Source organism: Podarcis pityusensis, assembly GCF_964106645.2.
Source record: "Podarcis pityusensis genome assembly, chromosome: 7".
Classification (NCBI taxonomy): Eukaryota; Metazoa; Chordata; class Lepidosauria; order Squamata; family Lacertidae; genus Podarcis; species Podarcis pityusensis.
Window position 1 is genome coordinate 28,983,332 of NC_138031.1, and position 18,510 is coordinate 29,001,841.

The following is an 18,510-nucleotide window of genomic DNA, read 5'->3' on the forward strand; positions in this document are numbered from 1 at the left end:
CTGACTGTGTGCTTTTGTGCATTTTCTGGATGATGATGATGATGATGATAATAAAAATAATAATGTGCACACAGTTATCTGTGCACATGCCCTGTCAGCACTTCATCAGCAAAACAGAACTAAGAAATTAGAAGGCAGGGACAAATGCAAAAGGGAGCACATACTAGTATGAATGGGAAAGACCAAAGCTGTTCCTCATATACAAATGCGTGCAGGTGTGGACTATTCTGGCTTAATTCAAATGGGGGAAAGTGGATTCAAAGCTAAGTAAAATGCTCAAATGTGGACAGTTATTTACAAAACAGGGCACCTCTGAACACTTTCTGAGCGTAGGAATGTGAACTGATCTCACAGTCAAATTATGTTCTTGCAGCCAAACCTACCAGGACCCTGAGATCATCTTCTGAGGCCCTCCTTCATGTGCCTCCTCCTTGAGAGGTCCGGAGGGTGGCAACATGAGAACAGGCCTTTTCTGCAGTGGCTCCCCATCTGTGGAATGCTCTCCCCAGGGAAGCTTGCCTGGCGCCTTCATTATACAGCTTTAGGAGTCAGCCAAAAACATTCCTTTTTAACCAGGCCTTTGGCTGACCTGATCAACATCCTATACCCTTTTAAAATGTGGCTCTTTTGTGTGTGTGTGGGGGGGGTATTATTGGGTTATTGTTTTTATTTTTATTTTATATATTGTGATATTTTTTGTGAACTGCTCTGAGACCTCTGGGTATAGGGCACTATATAAAATCAACAAATAATAATAAATTCATGGACAATCAATGGCTACTAGCCATGATGGCTATGTTCTCCCTCCTCTCTCAGAGGCAGGATACCTCTGAATACTAGATGTTGGGAATCACTGGTACTCAGAGTGCTATTGTACTGATGTCCTGCTTGCAGACTTCTCAAATGTATCGGTTTGGCCACTGTGAGAAGAGGATGCTGGAGCAGATGAGCCACTGGTCTGACCCAACAGGCTCTTCTTATGTTCTGGTTACCCCATGCTTCTCCACTTAAGTGGAGAGGCTCCCATTTGATCTACTGCAAATCACCCAGAAATCTACCAGTAGATCCTGATCAACAATCTGACACTCCAGATCTACATGATACTGGTAACACCCAGTATGTATACACATTCACAGCCATATATGCTGTGTAACCTCCCCGAGAGAGAGAGATTGAATAATAATAATAGATTCTATATGATAAATTTTACAATTCCTGTTAAGGTTTTCATTATTAGTTGCCCAGTTCTTCCAAGCATACAGGAAACAGGCGGGAACATGGGGAGGCCAGGATGTGACCTTGCAGGCAGGGAAAATCACTGACGTATGAGAGCAGGATGTGGCAGACACAAATAAAAAGTATGAAGTGCTTATGTGTGAGGGAGATAATATTACCCAGTGCTTGTGATGAGAAATCTCTGTCCAAACTCATTTACAACTCTGTCAGTTTAAGCCTTTGGGACACCGTCTGAGGAATACAGACACCATTAATCCTAAAGTTACATTTGTTTGTGGGTAAGGTAGTTACGTTATCATTCTCAAATTGTCAACAGAGCTCAACAGCACTTGAATGCCTGCTTTGCACCACCACTGCAGGCTATAAGTGCAATTATCTTTTCCTACAAAGGTTGCAATTATCCATTTTTTTAAAAAAGCGAACACAAAACAAGCAATAGAAACCATCTGAGAAGCAAGCCAGTAACCATCTCTGGAGGAAAAGAAATGAAGGTGAATGAGATTATTGTTTTTCCCTTCAATTTAAGAGTTTCAATTTCCCTTGCATGACAGGGTCTTTTGAAGATTATCATCTCTGGGAAATTATTTTTTTAAGAGTTTGCACATAGCTATGAGCCACAAAATTAAAAGACAGCTGTATATTGTAACCACCCAAAGGGCTGTTGTTTTATGCTACAGAACTGCTCTCCTGATGAGTAACTTCTACCCAGAGCCTTGTATGCTCTGACTTATATATCTGGGTTGTGCTCAGAATTTTATCTGGTGCTACCAGCCTTGCAGTACTCTTGTTCCAAGGTGTGGTCGTCTGTAGAAGGGTTCCTTGGACAAGTTGTTGTTGTTGTTGTTTTAAACCTACGATCTGGGAAAAGGGATCTTCTCAATTTTCCCTAAATGGCCTGTTCAGGATCAGCAATGTGCAGACTATTTAGGGTGAATGGATTTTGAGCATGCAATATCACTGGCAAAGCTTTTTTTTTTAAAAGTTATTATATTGTGCATGTATTTTAGAGTCACTTTGGTGGCTTTTAATGTGTCTTTACATATGCATCTTCACATACTTATAACATCCAGGTTTTTGGAGGTCCTTTGGTGCCCATTAACACATATTGCTGGAAGGAATTCCAGAGTTTAACTACGCATTGTGTGAAGAAATCCTTCGTTTTGTCTTTCCTGAATGTTCTGGAATTCAGCTTAATTAGCTGACCCTTCATTTTAGTATCATTTCCCCAATTCCTGCTTTTGTTTTAACTGAAAAGCCTCAAACATTGTAAGCTTTTCTCCTAGGGAGTTTTTCAGGCCCTTTGATCATTTTAGTTGCCCTTTCCTGCACCTTTTCAAGCTCTACAAATGACCTTTAAGAGATCTACAAGGTTCAAACTGTCCCTACTCCCCATCTCTAACCTTTATTATGTGGCCTGAATACAGATAGGTTCTTAATCAGTACTAAAATATGCCCATTAATACTAGATTGGGACAATTTGTTCAGGAGTAGATCCTGTTCCACGAGAGCAAAAGCAGAGAGTGACTCAAGAAAGGCAGCATAGATTTCTCCTCACTCCTGCAAGGTGGCAATGTACAAAATGTTGTCCACTGTATCCAAGCATCCTCCACAGATGCCTGACCTTCTTTTCCTCAGAGTTGTTCATGAAAGCCAATTCTGCAATTGACTTAAGACAGTGGAACTGTAGTGGCAGGTTACATCTAATCAAGGAGCATTTTATTTTTCTGTCAGCCACAACTCTTTCTTTCTCAAGTGTCACTTGTGTTGGAAATGTTATTAAGATACAGGAAATTATTCAAAGCACACTAAAAAGAACTGCTTCAGCTATCTATTCTGTTGGGGTTTTTAGATGCAGAGCCTAGTTATTTTCAGTCACGCAGGTGTCAGTTTGTTAAAGGCAATTGTTTTGGAAAAGCCAATTATTCTGAGCGCTGTATATAAATTTCAATCCTCACTTCCAATTTGCATACAACTGCAGCAATTCGTACTTGCATTAGTTAAAATTTAAGGTTACTTCTCTGATGGCAGCCAGAGAAGTTTTAAACCAGCTTATGTGAGCTGTTTATGAATCAGATTATTAGGTTTTCCAAACAGCTAATGTTTATCAGCATAATAGAGACGTAAACAGCAGTCCTGATGAGCTTCACAAGTGGTTGGGTCTGACCTTTTGTTCTCTTTTAAACCAGAATTCACTTTTGTATTTCAAGAAGAAGCACAAAGATTAGGCTAGTAACAAAACTGCACTAAATAAGAATTTACATTTTAGGACAGTTGCATAAATACATTGTTTTGTGCATGAACACCAGCAATTCCTGGGAGAGGGGGCCATGTATTTGATTTGTCCACCTGGCTCCTTCCAGATGTTATGGACCACAAGACTCACTATTCCAAAACACCTGGAGGAGATCACATTGTTGGGGGTTTAAAGCACACACCAAACAAATTTATCTTTTGCACAAGATGCATTTCAGCCTTATCAAACTTTTTGTAAGTTGCTGGACATACAAAGCTGGCTCATACATAGTCAATGTGATGTAGTGGCTAGACTAGGAAGATGTGGGTTCAAATTCCTGCTTGGCCACAAAGTTCACTGGGTCACTGCCTAACCTATTTCACAGGAGGGTGGACCATGCTGCAGGCCACCCAGAGCTACTTGGATGAAGGGTAGGATCAAAATTAGATAGCTAGATCTATGGCTTGACTATTTAGCCAACTACCTCAGCATTGTTGTCTCTGCCCATCACTCTCCAAGCTCTCCTTCAAGTAGCTTTTCTTTGCCAGGGAGGAAAGAATGCAAGAAGATTCCTGATAGGTCCTCACACCAAAGGCTTATCTACCATCCTGTTCTTGCAGTGGCTAAGCACCAGAGCCCATGTGGGGTCCACAAGCCAAATGTAAGTGCAATAGCCCCCTGCAGCTGCCCTTCCCCAGAAACTACAGTAGTATTCAGAGGCATGCTATCTCTGATTCTGGATAATCTACCACCCATAGAATTAAGGAATAAGGTGCCACTGAGCACATGCTTGGTCCAGGAGGAGAGTGGGAGAGCATTCCATTGTGCAAGGAAGCATCTTTGCTCTGATGGAAGGACAGACTTCGTGCTACGTTGGATTCCACTCTGGTCTCCCACCCTCAGGCTTTCTTCATCTCAGCAGTCTGATTTAGAATTGAAGGAGCTTCCTTGTTCTTGCTATTGATTCACTGCAAATCACCCAGATATCTACCAGTAGATTCCAATATACTTTCTGCCCACCCTTTGCCTTAGAACATCTGAACAGCATCAGAGAATGGTATCAGATAATGCCTAAGGGAAGCGTGAATGAGTTGTGCTGAAACCTGACAGCCACTGTTTAAAACCATATAATGGTCTGATGTGCCACAAAGTTAAGGGCACAGTAAATCAGGAAAATAAACGCTGAAGCTATTCTTCCTAATTAGTGAATGTCTTCACAGTGCTCTGGTTTGGGGTGGTTAAAATGTCACCTTGTTTACTGAAATAAACCAACAATTAAACTTAATGCAATACAACAGAGGAACCATGACTACTTCAGGTATTTGTGTGACACATGGGAGCACTTAGCACCTCAGCTCAGTGCTAGTGTAAAGAGGAAATCATAGCTTACCACCTTCGGGGAATTTCTTTGAAATGTGGAGAATGTGGAGAAAACCTGGCAGCGGTGAATTGCAATTCACATTGAGCATCAGAGCTTGTAAGAGGAATAAGAAGTTCATTGTTTTAAATCACAGCAAAGCTCAAGGTCAAACAGGACAGAAGGTCCTGTTTCCAGTATTAACGGGAACTGGCTAAATTGCTGGTCCGTTCTTCCAAGCTACCTGTCCTACAGGGAAGGTGGAAACCAAGGGAAGTACCGAACTGCATGAGGTTGCAGCCCTACAACAAATGAGCCCGCTTAAGGATCTGATGGGAAAACAATCTGACTATTCAAGGCTGAAGCTTCAGACACAAAGCCTTCTTTTGTAAGATGAACACACTTCATGGGTGTATAAAAAGCAGGGAGGAAATAAAATTTGAGTTTCAAGGTCATTTCAAAGGACAATGGAAATAAAACCCAATCTGGACCACAATGCTACCTTGACCACACAATGATATACAAGTATGTATGTTAGATCCGATTTTAAGTCTTCCAGTAGTTATCTCCCATTATACTGACTTGTCATGGCCCTGAAACAGCATTAGCATCAAGATTCATTTCCTCCTACAATACCTTGAAGGGTATTTCTTCAGCAATTTTTTATACCTGTGACTTGGATGATGTTTTCCTTAAAATGGTCTGTATTGCAAATACAAAATCTACATAGGCTAGAATTCATATTTAATTTCTCTTTTACATTCTCTTGTGCTCTGGTGCAGTTAGATAATTTTAAACTCTGGACTTAGGGCTTATCCTAACCTTCTTTTGCCCCAGTTCCCCAGGGAAAACCCACAGTTTAGTGCTGAATCTCAACCAATGGCAATTGGGTTTTCCAGAAAGTGTTGATGGGTCCTAAGTTTCTCATTTTAGGAAGCTTTCTCTTTATATGGTAATGTATATTATTCAGTGGAGCCAGACAACAGCATGCATGATCGCCCTGCAAAGCAAAGGAGGCTCCTGAATGATCCTAAAGATGGTCCAGTGGTGCTATAGCAATGACCAATAATAGCAGAAAAGGAAGTGAGTCACCATCAATCAACGCTCTGGCTGCCAGCCATTTTAATTTTAAAACACTTCTGACCCCTGGAAAAGGTGGCGGTGAGTTGAGCCAATCAGAGGACAATTTTGGGTTCTAGGGACCAATGAGAGAAATGAAGAGGCTCATCTTCACTATGATGCACTCAGTGACCTCAGAACTCCATTTGATTGGCTGAGCACACTGCCACTCTCACCCTGGGATCAGAAATGCTTCAAATTAAAATGACAAGCAAACTGCAGGCTTGGAGGAGCTGGTCATGTGACACTTTACTAGGCACTAGGCACTAGCCAACCTGTCATTTTGCTACCCACCCAAGGGAAGAGAAAATGGGTGATTCTGCCACTGAGAGGACCATGAAAGATTAAGAAGAAATCACAGGGGGCAGCAGTAGGAAGAGAAGAAAAGTGGGTGATCTGTGTGAGGGTCTGTGAATGTACAGTGGTACCTCGGGTTACATACGCTTCAGGTTACATATGCTTCAGGTTACAGACTCCACTAACCCAGAAATAGTGCTTCAGGTTAAGAACTTTGCTTCAGGATGAGAACAGAAATCGTGTTCCGGCGGTGCGGCAGCAGCAGGAGGCCCCATTAGCTAAAGTGGTGCTTCAGGTTAAGAACAGTTTCAGGTTAAGTACGGACCTCCGGAACGAATTAAGTACTTAACCCGAGGTACCACTGTATATTATTTGGTGGCTCCCCAAACCTGGGAGTACCTCCAGTAAGATGAGGCAATGCTATGACAGACTGGAATTTTAACACAAAAGGGTTTCATTACGACTAAGGTTATCCTTATCTGGTGCCAACACGTCAATGCTTTGTCACTGTTTATTTATTTCAGCACCCATACCTGGCATACGATGTCCTTCCAACACATATGCATCTCCCAGGGCAACTTGCAACAATAAGAACATTAAACAATCAAGGACAATAAATAAAGCAAAACAACAGGATCCAAAAATTGGAGACAGGCTCAGCTCAGCAGATTGAAAAAATAGCATGCCTATTGGTATATGTAACTTGTATCTCAGAATGTGGTGGCCTGTTCCCCTATCCTGTAACATTTTGGCAGGTTATCCACTTCTGTCTGAAGAAAAGGAAATAGAGTTTTGCAAAATTTGGACATGATGCACATATTACTAGTGGATGTTTCATAGTTGCATGGTATCCACCAGGCACCAGAGATCTCTGATGGGCTCAGTGGTGTGCTTTAGCCCTTCTCCGTCCCTGAGTTGCTCTCCAGAAAATGAGACTATAATGCAGTACAGTGGTACCTCGGGTTACATACGCTTCAGGTTACATACACTTCAGGTTACACACTCTGCTAACCCAGAAATAGTGTTTCAGGTTAAGAACTTTGCTTCAGGATAAGAACAGAAATCGGGCTCCAGCAGCGTGGCAGCAGCAGGAGGCCCCATTAGCTAAAGTGGTGCTTCAGGTTAAGAACAGTTTCAGGTTAAGAACGGCCCTCCGGAACGAATTAAGTACTTAACCTGAGGTACCACTGTAATTCTGAATGACAATAATGAACCTTGCTAATGGCCTTTCCTTATATAAATATGGTGGTCACCTCACAGGGCCCTTTCATCAGCTGAAACCACCTGAAATATTACAGACTTCACACAACAGGTATGGCTGACTTTGAATTTGGAACATCTGCTTCCTACACTTTATCTTTCCCACTTCAGTTCCAACAGCCTGCCTCCTCCAGTGAAGCTGGTCCAGCCTCAGCCTATCTCTGTTTGAGCCTCTAGCTTTCATCTCTCTTCCTCCGAACTGCCTTTGAAATTTACTTTTGGAGTACAGCGTCTGCCAGAATGCATTTCTCATTGAGTTTAGGCTTGCCAGCCCTGATTCTGCCAAAGTTGCCTAACCCTCACAATCCTGAGTCCTGCCAGCATAGTATTTAGTGGTTGCAAGAAAGAAAAAGGTATCTGTGATATCTAATGCTCCCTTAACAATGATCTCAAAACTCCCTTTCTCCGTTCTGCTTTCAGTGTCTAAGTTCTCATTCTGACCTACCTAAACCTCCAACCAGTTTCCATACATTTTCAGTGTAGATGCTGCAGAACAGCTGTGCCATGTCAGCTTAAAGGCATGGATCAACAGTAAACTAGTAGCACAGCCAATTCCACGGAGGTATCAAAAAGTAGACACCTCTGCTGGGAATGTGGAAAAGGTTAATGGCTTTCAAAAAGTGCCATATTTTCCTCTAAGGGTCCTTTTGTTGTTGTTGCATGGAGCAGAAAATCTCTCTCTTTCTCTCCTCTCTCCTTCAGATGCCTGCACACTTTCTGCTACCTGGAGAAGCTTTTATGGGAGGGAAGCATAAATAAATTTTTAAAAAGCAAATCAAACCCAGTATTTAACATCAGACAAAAAACGAACAAAGCACAGTTGCCTTATTTGCTACTGACTATGAATGCCTTTTCCAAGTTATAAATAAATACCTTTGTAATACTTTTGTTTCTTAACTCCCCTCGCCTCTGATAAGCATAGGAGCTTAAAAGCAGCTTTCAGAAAATAAGTGCAGAACCACCCGTTTTACAAAACCCATAAAAAAAACAAACCCAGGCTAAAATTATTATTATTTATAGCAATGTTATTTAGGGCTGCATTTATGACAAGCAATGCTTCCAAAAGAACCTTGAAAGCAGGAATGCTTTTTCCTTCCTTCTGAAAACCTACCCTAGTGGGGAGCTGCAGCAGAAAACGCTGAATGCCAGACACCTGTAAGACCTGAGAGATGTGTTTAACCTTTAGAGCAGAAGCTTCTTATTCTACCCCTGCTCCCGTATGTTAGATCTGGAAATGTTCAGCACTGGTGTACCTGGTGTGCCTCCACCACTGGTTTGGAAAGCGGTGTGTGCAGCCCTTCAATCACAATCCATATCTAGTCCTTGGAATATACTGCATTAGATGTGCTTCCCCACAAACTGAGAAAAGGAATGACTTAGCTCTGTTTTAAGCTATGTTTAAGCAGCCACAACCTCACAGATAACCATCACTCCTTCCCCCTTGAACTAGAATTAGTACATTCCTGATACGCAGTATTGTGGAGCAGCAAAGTCACCCCAATAAGTTCCAGCCGTAGTTTGTGAGTGTCTCTCTGTATGTAAAAATATGTGTTAAATAACCAACCTGAAGTCTAGGGAACTGCTGCAATTAAACCCAACATACTGTAGCTAGAGCTAGAGGAGGGTGCATAGCCATTAAGTATCTATTATTCCTTCTTCTCTTGCTCTCCCCAACTTCAGTGCTTTTTACGTGCCACTCTTTCAATTTTGGACCCTGCAAATTTCCTGGAGGAAGAGAAGCCCACAGCAGCATACAGCTTAGTTCCTTTTATTTATTTGTTGTTCATTACATTTTTATCTGTCCCCTCCTCAAAGGAGCTTATAACCATAGAACTGTAGAATTGGAAGGGACCCTGAGGGTCATCTACTGTAGTCCAACGCCCTGCAATGCAAGAATCTCACCTAAAAAAATCCATGACAGATGACCATCCAACCTCTGCTTAAAAACCTCCAAGGAAAGCGATTCCACAACCTCCTGAGGGAGTCTACTCCATTGTTGAACAGCTCTTAGGGCTGCGTACATTCCACTGCCACCAGCATTTTCAGTTCATCGGGTTAACGAACAGTGAATGGCAAGAGGTTGCCCAGTGAGCTTTGTGGTGGAGTGTGGTCCTATATGCAATGTAATTAGAAACTATGAGTCCTCCTACACAACATTTCCTAGAATCACTAGAGTAGTTTGAGGGCTGATGCCTTTGAATGAGTGGACTAATTTGATTTTTCTCCTGTGTTTTCCCAGTCCAAGTCCAACACTCTAAGCACAGCTCCACAAACAAGGAATAAATCACTGCTGTGCTTCAGCCTGTTACCAAAATGCCTTTAAAATAACATGTGTTTAATTTCAAATACTCCCTCACACCCCGCAATGTCTTCCAGCAGATCTTGGAAATAGTTACAACCATTATTGTTGGGTTGTGTTTATAACACTGGAATGGACGCAGCAAAATCACACGCTTCCAAATGTTCATTTTCTTCCACTTAGGATTTCTGTTTTCTTCTACGTACTATGAAGCATGCAGGATAAATTAATCCCTTCTGTAATAACCACTTTCCAATTGGCATAATAGCCAGTTATGCAACACTAAAGTTTATTGATGCAATGTAATTAGAAACTATTAGTCCTCCTACACAACCATTCCTAGAGCCACTAGAGTAGTTTTAGGACTGTTGCCTTCAAATGGGGTGGGACAAATTTTTTTCTCCAGAGTGATAAATCAGCTCTTCCCTTTCTCACACACACTTAAAAACAGTTTCAATTACTAAAAAGCAAAAAGGAGGAATGATGCAAAGGGGTAACATTCACTTAAATGGGTGGCAGGGGGCAGAACAAGTCAATTCTGTTGCCATTCTTGGGGCGGGAGGAACTCAACAACAAGAAGGATAAAATGACAGCTGAATTGTGTACAACTCTTAATTCACAGCAGGTGCATCTCTTTTTTCTACCCTCTTCCAAATATGGTGTAAATAAGAAGAAAGCAAATTAAATCTCATCCTCTCAGACATTCCCAAACCGAAGTTGCTTTAGGAACCCCTAACACTTTGGATTTGTTTAAAAAAATAAAAGTCAAGGACTTAAAGCTGAGGTGTGATTGTGTATATCGAAATTTCAGGGATTCACAAAGAACAGATCATAGTAAAACTCTCATTAATAGTATATTTATGTTTGCTTGTGTTTTATCCTCCCCCTTTTGTCTTCCATCTGTTTTACAAGATAATTCCCGCTTTAGTCCCACCTTTCTGTGTGCGTGCAAGAGACTGAAAGGGCAATTCTCTTGAAGTCAGAGGCAGAACTTCTATTGATTTTGTTGCTGTTGATGATTACTGCCTTTGATCTTAACTACACTACTGCAGGCTTGACAGCTTGAACCCTACAAGTTTGTTCATTTAACTCAAATGTGCAAACCTGGCTAGACTAGGAGCACACCAAAGCAGATGCTGTATTTGTTTGAAAAAAACAGAAATAACATCTAATTCATCCTGGAGTTGATTTTGCCTGCTTTTGTGTACACACACACACACACACACACACACACACACACATATATATATATAAAATAAGTTTACAGACATTCTTCTATTTTCTCTGTCTCCTTTTATGCTTTATCAGCTGCTTCCTTTCAAAAGTAGAGATTCAAAAACGAAAACAGCCACACTCCTTACATGTCTATCTACCTAAAGTCACATTGTATAAAATAAAGTAGTCATGCAAATGTTGTTATTCCCCCCTGCACCCCCATTTTTAGGGTATACCCCCCAATCTATCCCATCATAATTATACAAATACAGGATGCTATGTTGCTGTGAACTAGCGCTTGATCTCCATTTCCTTGTTGATTTTATAAAGCAGTCACTTGCTGGTGGTTTCCATAGTAACAAGTGAGCTTATTTTCCCCCTCATATTCTTATGATCTCCTCTTCCCCTAACCATACAGAGAGTATAGAATGAAATCACTGAAAATTCCACTTGTGCTATTTTATCCACTGCAGAAAAAAAGTAAGGCACAGTTTTCAATCAAATTAGGAGAAACGTACATCCTGAACGATCCTTCTCAATGAATCGATTTTTCTATATTTGATATACGCACAAACAAAAGCACACAGGTGCAAGAATGAATTGCGACTACTTACACCTTTGGTTTCTGCGTTTGCTCTTGTACATAGTCATCCTGAAGAAAATCTGGCTATCCAAGAAACAATTCTCTCCGAGACGTAGACAAAAGAGTCAAGGCTGTGCTTCTGCTCTGCAGTGAGGCAGTTGCTCACTGACAGAAGGTAACCAGCAATCTCTCAGTGAAAAGCCAGGGTAATACCATTCTCGTCCAATCTTGGGGAGATATTGCTAGCTCCCTTGCCTCAAATGCTGCCTGGGGGTAAAATGAACTCCACCCCCATTCCTGTTAACGTTTAAGCACCTCTCCTGAAAACCCATTCAGTCTGAGGAGACATAAATCAAGCCACGTTGCTTTAATGATGTAATAATCAGATATCATTTTCCTGAGTGACCTCAGAGTGTTCTTCCTTTGGAAATCACAACTTTCAAGGAAATGATCTGGAGTAAATAAGTGTACATGCAATTAAAAACTGACTATTTTGTGGAGTGGCAGCAGGAAAAAAAGCTACTAAAAAGAAATAGTATCAATTAAGTACTTATTGTTATACGTACCACAATCACTTACCCTAAAGCAGGGCTTATTTTAACTTCTGCTGTATTGCTAATCATACATCGTTCAGGATGGAAGGAAATAAAATAAAAGCTTTCTGCTAAGCCAAATTAATGGGTGTAGGAGCTTGGTTAGCGAAGAGCAAGGGTTGAGCAAAATAAGTTGAAAAAGCAAGTCTTTCTAATGCCCTAGTGTCACTTCTGTCAATGTTGATTCCCTCTTGTATAGCTTTAAAACACATTTCCTTAGGGTCCAGACCCTAAGTTCAAGCTATCTGCCCGTACAGCTGCTTTTCACTTCAGCTCTTTGCTCTAATTGTCTCTTAACTGGCTGTCATGGTGAGAGACCATATTCTGTGAGAACTACTAATAGTCATTATGTATGTTCAGCTCTGGACAACAATGCTTTCTTAGTGTTGCCAGAGCCTTTCCATATTGTCCACACACCTCCCATATCATCTGCTTGCAGCTGTCAGGACCTGGCAGCTAATGATGATGAGATCTGAATACCAGGACCAGCCTCCATCTTCCACACAAAATGGAGGGTATTCTAGCACTTTGATGCACCAGAGAAATGTAGCTCCTAGATGTTTGAAGCCAAGCTTCCCTGCATCCAGATGAAATCCAAAGCAACATCACCAAACATTTTAGATCCCCTTTTCAGAAATCATCAGTGGTACCTCCACCCTTTTGGTTTTCCATGAAACTTCTTCACAGGAAACACTCCAACCCCCTCCAAACACAAATGCCCTCAGATTCCTAACTGCAGTGGGCTTTTGAGAATGCTGTGACTGACAACCACTTCACGAAAGTCTCCCTTGAAGCTCCTTGCTGAATGCCCTTCTTTGCACCACAACATCCCACACTCCTACTCAGCAGAAGCCCTACTGAAGCCTGGAAATGCCTGACCTCCCCGAGTCCTTGCATTTCTGCCTGATGGATGGCCTACTTTGGTCTGGGAATACCTGACTCTCCTCTGCTTTTCAGTTTAATCCATCATGGAGGATTCCCCCTTCTCCATCCAACTCAGCAAATTACAGAAACGTAACAAGACTTCCTCCATTCCCCATCATTCAGAGTACACTCTTGTCCTCATTCCACTTTTTCAACCCACCCTTCCCCTTCTGGGGTAGCTTTCTTACTGGCTCTATAACAAGCCCCTTTTATAAGTTAGGTTCTGAAGTCTCAGCTCCATTCTGGCATCCTTGCAGAGACCCTCCACTACCTAGAACAGGGGTCCAAATTTACACATGGTAGCTCCAAATCAGGGTAGTGGCCTTCTCTCCACTGAGAACACAGTCAGGGGCTGCAGAGGGAAGAAGTTATTCCAACACTGAACTAATCCACTTGCCCACTTGCCCACCAGTCCTGAGAGGATTACTCACCCAAACGCAGAATTAAGTTCAAACGTATGTCAGATACATATGTCTCTGAGTAACATTAGTAGGCCCAGTGATTTCCTATGGTTGGAGGGGAATGGGCCGTGGAATTATTTGTATGTACCAGGACATTAAAGGACATTAAAGGACACACTATTTGCATACAAATATGGCAGCAATTTGCCTCTGGAGGCTTCCCCTCCAGAGATAGGCAGAAGTGGGAATTTGGGCTATTCGCAGGCATGAACATGTGACCTTTATATATGACATTTGGAATGTGCAATCACAAGACTTTATGTGTGTGAAGTTACTAGGCCCACTAACATTTGAATTTAGATTCGGATAGGTAGCCGTGTTGGTCTGATGCAGTTGAAATATATAATTTTACCATCTGAGGAAGTATCTGAAGAATCTGGTATCTGAAGAAGTGTGCATGCACATGAAAGCTTATACCAAGAACAAACTTAGTTGGTGGTCTCTAAGGTGCTACTGGACAATTTTTTATTTTTTATATATATTTGAATTTAGGTTGATCACAGAAAATGATGTTTAAAACTACTTCATGCATTCTCTAATGCTGGTGTGGACATGGGCTGTTTTCATTCTGCACATGAACAGAATAATCTAAAACAGTAACAACCATATCTCTGGAACCTTTGGGCAGGTAAGGTGGGTAATATTTGTCAGTACAATTAATCTGTTTGACCTATGTAACCGTTATGCACCTTTTGATTTTATTATATAATATATAATTCAAATACAGCTCAACCATGTTGTCCTCCCCCTTATACATTTTTAGCCAGGAATACAATACAGTCCTGGGCGGAAGCAAACTCTACTCCTGATAATTGAACTGAACTGAGAGTTTCTACCAGTCTTGTTTTTAATGTTATCATGGGGGGGGGGAGGGAATTAAAGTACTTTATATGCTTAAGATTGAATTTTGATTAGAGAGTTTTCTAGATGTTGTTATGGTAACAAAAGGATTAGTTTTTATCCCAAAGCAGACACATTAGTTTCCTCCCTTATATTACCTTTCTCAAAGATAACAGCAAAACCTAATTAATAGATTACTTCCAGGCAATATGACTGTAATCCACCTAGAGCAACTGCTGTGTATTCCTTGCTAAAGCAAGTGGTGCTACTGCAGTTGTAGTGCATTATGATTGAACTACTGTGGTTTTAATTTACTTATTTAACAAAGTCAATATAATGTTTGATTGTAATGAAACACCCAAGTCGTTTACAAGGAATATTAAAATTATTATTCCAAAAACAGTCAAAAGATTCTAAAAATAATTGAAATTAACAGTGGACCAAAAAAAAAAAAAGAAAGAAAAGAGAGAGATTATTACACGTCAACGTCTGTGTGTTTCGATAGGCTCGCCTAAACAAAAATGTTTTAAGCTGGTGAGCAAAAAGTGTGCTGGCAACCCCTGATCTGTACAGGGGTTGCATTCTGGGTCATCATGCGCATTGGTGGAGCATGCATAAGCCCACCCTGCCCCATTATGCTCCACCCCTGCCCTGTTCTACCCTGTTCTGGGTACAAAGTCGGCCCATGCATGCACAGTTGCAGGCAACTGACTAAATTCTCGGACACAATAACCACTCATTCCCAGTGCCTCCATCTTGCCAGGGTTCAAGAACAGCTTATTTTCCCTCATGCATCCCACCACCGCTGCTAGACATCAGCCCAAGGCCAAACGGCCCCTCTAGAGCTAGGTGTTATATAGAACCAATGCTGAGTGTTATCTTATCTTGATAGCAGCTTGCTCCAAAATTCCTAATGGCTGCTCCCCGCAGCTTCATATGGATATTGAATAGTGTCATGGATAAAGCAGTACAGTGTGGCACCTCACATCATCACCACTAGCGGACTGAAAAGCATCCTCTCTGGACTCATTCCCATAGACAGGACTGGAAGCATTGTAAGACCACGTCTCCAATGATCATTCCACAGAGCCGGTCCAGGAGGATACCATGGCCACTGGTATTGAAAGCCGCAGAGAGATCAAGAAGCAGGAACAAGGTCACACTACCCCTTGTCCCACTCTCTCCAAAGGTGATCCATCAGTGATCAAAACCAACTCAGTTTGATGGCCAGCCATGGGTCTGTTTCCTGCTGCACTTGGGAGTTCCCTGGTCTGTGGGACCCAGGACCTCAGATCCGGCCTTAGCTACACCAATGATCAAAAGCAACAAGCAAAGTGTGTGTGTTGGGGTACGAAACTGGATGGCAGAAGTGGTGAGGTGCAATGTGTGTGTTTATCCCTGTGTTTAATTATTTCCTGCCTGAGCCGTTTTTCTGACTCCCTCGCCCCAAGGTTTTGCCCTCCAGAGCTCTTCCGCAGAGGAAAACAAACAACAGATTCATCAAATGGTGTTGCTGGGACTAGCCATTCAGCCCCAGCCAGCATGGTCAATGGTCAAGTATAATGTGGGTTGTAGTCCAGGAATATATTGAGGGCATGTTGGCTACCTCTAACATGGCAGATTGTGTGTGTGTGTGTAGGCGGGGTGTGTGTGTTAAATACCCAGTACACCAGCACCACTGCTTTGGGGAATAAATCAAAATCTCATGAGACTTAATCATGGGTATTCCACATAATATGCAATTTGGCCATCCGCTCAGATCATCTGTGAGTTTTTATCACTTAAATCTGTGAGGCATTCTACCCCAATTGCTGGCACTACAAGCAATGGGGAGATATACAAATGACTTCAATAGGTTCTCCTCAGCAGGATCTTGATATGCCAATAACTACCAAAGTTGCTTATTTTTCTCTCCAAGTGAGGTGGCAGCTTACTATCCTCATATGAGTCGTGGGAAGGTCCAAGCTTTAAGGCAGTGTGCCATGATGAAAGTAATCTACAGGTTTCAATTTCATTGCGGAAGAGATAGTCCAGCCACCAAACAAAAGAAGGAAACCTCAGTCTTAAAACACATGTTTGGGGGAAATTCGAGCCACAGCTAATATAACTCCTTAGATCTCAAGGTAAAGGATGGAAACTGAGGAGTTTTAAAATACCAGAAGGAATCCTTTTGAAGCCTGGGCACAAAGGAAGATAATTTAGTGGAGTCAAATCAGTTCCAAGGGTGGGTAAATGTGTGCCAAGAATTTTAAGTAATGAGGTCATGTTAGGTCATGCCTCATGAAACCTTGTGGACTGTCACCCAAAAGATGCAGATACAGATATTCAGGTCACTTAAACATGTAACCTCTCTTTTGAAAGATCATCAGCTAACCAGCTATACCTAAGTCTCTAATGCAATGAAATATGGTAATTTTACAGGTCACATTCTTCTCCTTGCTTTGAAATTAGGACGTGTGGTATAAATGACTCATAGCGTTTTAGGATGATTGTTTCACTAAATCAGTATCTATAAATTTATCTGTAATCTTCTAGTTTCACAGGGGTCCTGCATATATCTGAGGTACTCAGCATCTCTGCCTGCTCTACACAGTCTCTTCACACTGTGTAGTATAATTCCTGAAGAGACAATCTGCTCAATTCTGCCCGGTTACCAAAATGGCTGATTAATGTGCTTCACACCTTTTCTAACTGCTGCACATACACAGAATATTCAGCCTCCCTTTAGAGTGGCCGCTGGGTATGGGGATTTCTGCTCCTTCCTCTCTACATATTCATATGATTTTAAAAAGAATTCCTGATTTCCACAGTGATGATAAATTAACACATCTAAGCACTTGATGCTGGACGTTTAGTTTCAGAGTCCAAGGCAGGATGCATGGAAAATGCTCTTTAAAGAGCACAATTTAACCAAACCTGTTATTTTCATTTCATTCATCATTGGCTACACAATTTGATCAGAACAGCAAGGATATTGCATTGCAATTCCCACCCTCAAAAAGTTTCATGGGGTTTACATCGTTTCCTTCTGGAAACTGCTGCCACAAAATTGTTTTAACTGGTTTTAACATTGTTGCAATCCACCCTGGGGTCTCATGGTAAGATATTATAATAACACCTCCAGGCTCAGAGGCAGTCTATACCACTGAATACTAGATGCTGGTAATCAGCACTTTAGGCACAGGCATTGTTGTGTTCATTTTCCTGGTTGCTGTTAAAACTCGGAAGCCTGTGAGCACTTTCTGAAGTCCTTTTGCATGCTACTAGGACCAGTCTCTTCACCTCTGAACTTCTTCAGTGATGCACAACTTAGCAGAGTAGTGCAGCTTTTCCTAGGCAAGGATCGAGACTGCTCAGTCAGGTTGACGATCAGGAACAAAGCTGACGACTAGTAACTTGATTTTGTACTTTATTATAGACGGCAGTAAACTCACAAGCTATATACAAGTTACTATATACAGACATGAACTTCATCACTCCCCAAGCACTCCAGAATACTCCTAACTAGCCCAACAATGTCATAGGTCATGCTGCCTATATGAGAGACCTCAGCCAATCACCAAGCTGTTACTAGGTCCTCTTATCTCCAGGCTAATTTCTCCCGTGCTCTGTCTCCCTAGCCTGTAGTCAAAACACTAATTGCTCACTTGCCAAGCTGCATGTAGACTATGAACTACAACTTCTGTTTCTAATGTTCCTTTTACACTGCATCATCTGTTGCCTTGTAGAACTGTGGCTTTTGGATCCATATATTGCCATGTCACACTAAATTCCATTCCCACTAGTGGTGCAGTGTGACACAACAGCCACCATCACTGGACATGATGCCACCCTTTTATGTGCACTCATGCTTCTGTTACCCCATAAGTCATCCATAGAAACTGTTGGAAAGAACTGTATGCCAGAATACCACCCCAAATTTCATCGCATGAACAGCAGCGGCATGATGAACACGGTGTGAAAATTACAGAACAAAACTCCCATGATTTTCTGGGTTAATGAGATTGAAACAGATTCCGCCCCACATCCCCCCCGGAAGCAATTAATATGGGAAACTTCCACTAGATTTTCCAGAAGCGGCTCTTACATTGCG

At 41.7% G+C, this 18,510-nt stretch overlaps 1 protein-coding gene across 6 annotated transcripts in view; it reads right to left on the reverse strand.

The window, feature by feature from the left end:
* RALYL (RALY RNA binding protein like) overlaps window positions 1-18,510 on the reverse strand; it is a 264,746-nt gene that overhangs the window by 54,679 nt on the left and 191,557 nt on the right. The window contains exon 1 of one of the 6 annotated variants that reach the window (XM_081013604.1): window positions 11,631-11,884. The exons of the other annotated variants lie outside the window; for them this stretch is intronic. Coding sequence (XP_080869730.1) covers window positions 11,631-11,667 — 37 coding nt within the window. The 5' untranslated portion in view covers window positions 11,668-11,884. Of the gene's footprint in view, window positions 1-11,630; window positions 11,885-18,510 lie in introns of those variants that run through there. 6 annotated transcript variants of the gene reach the window in all.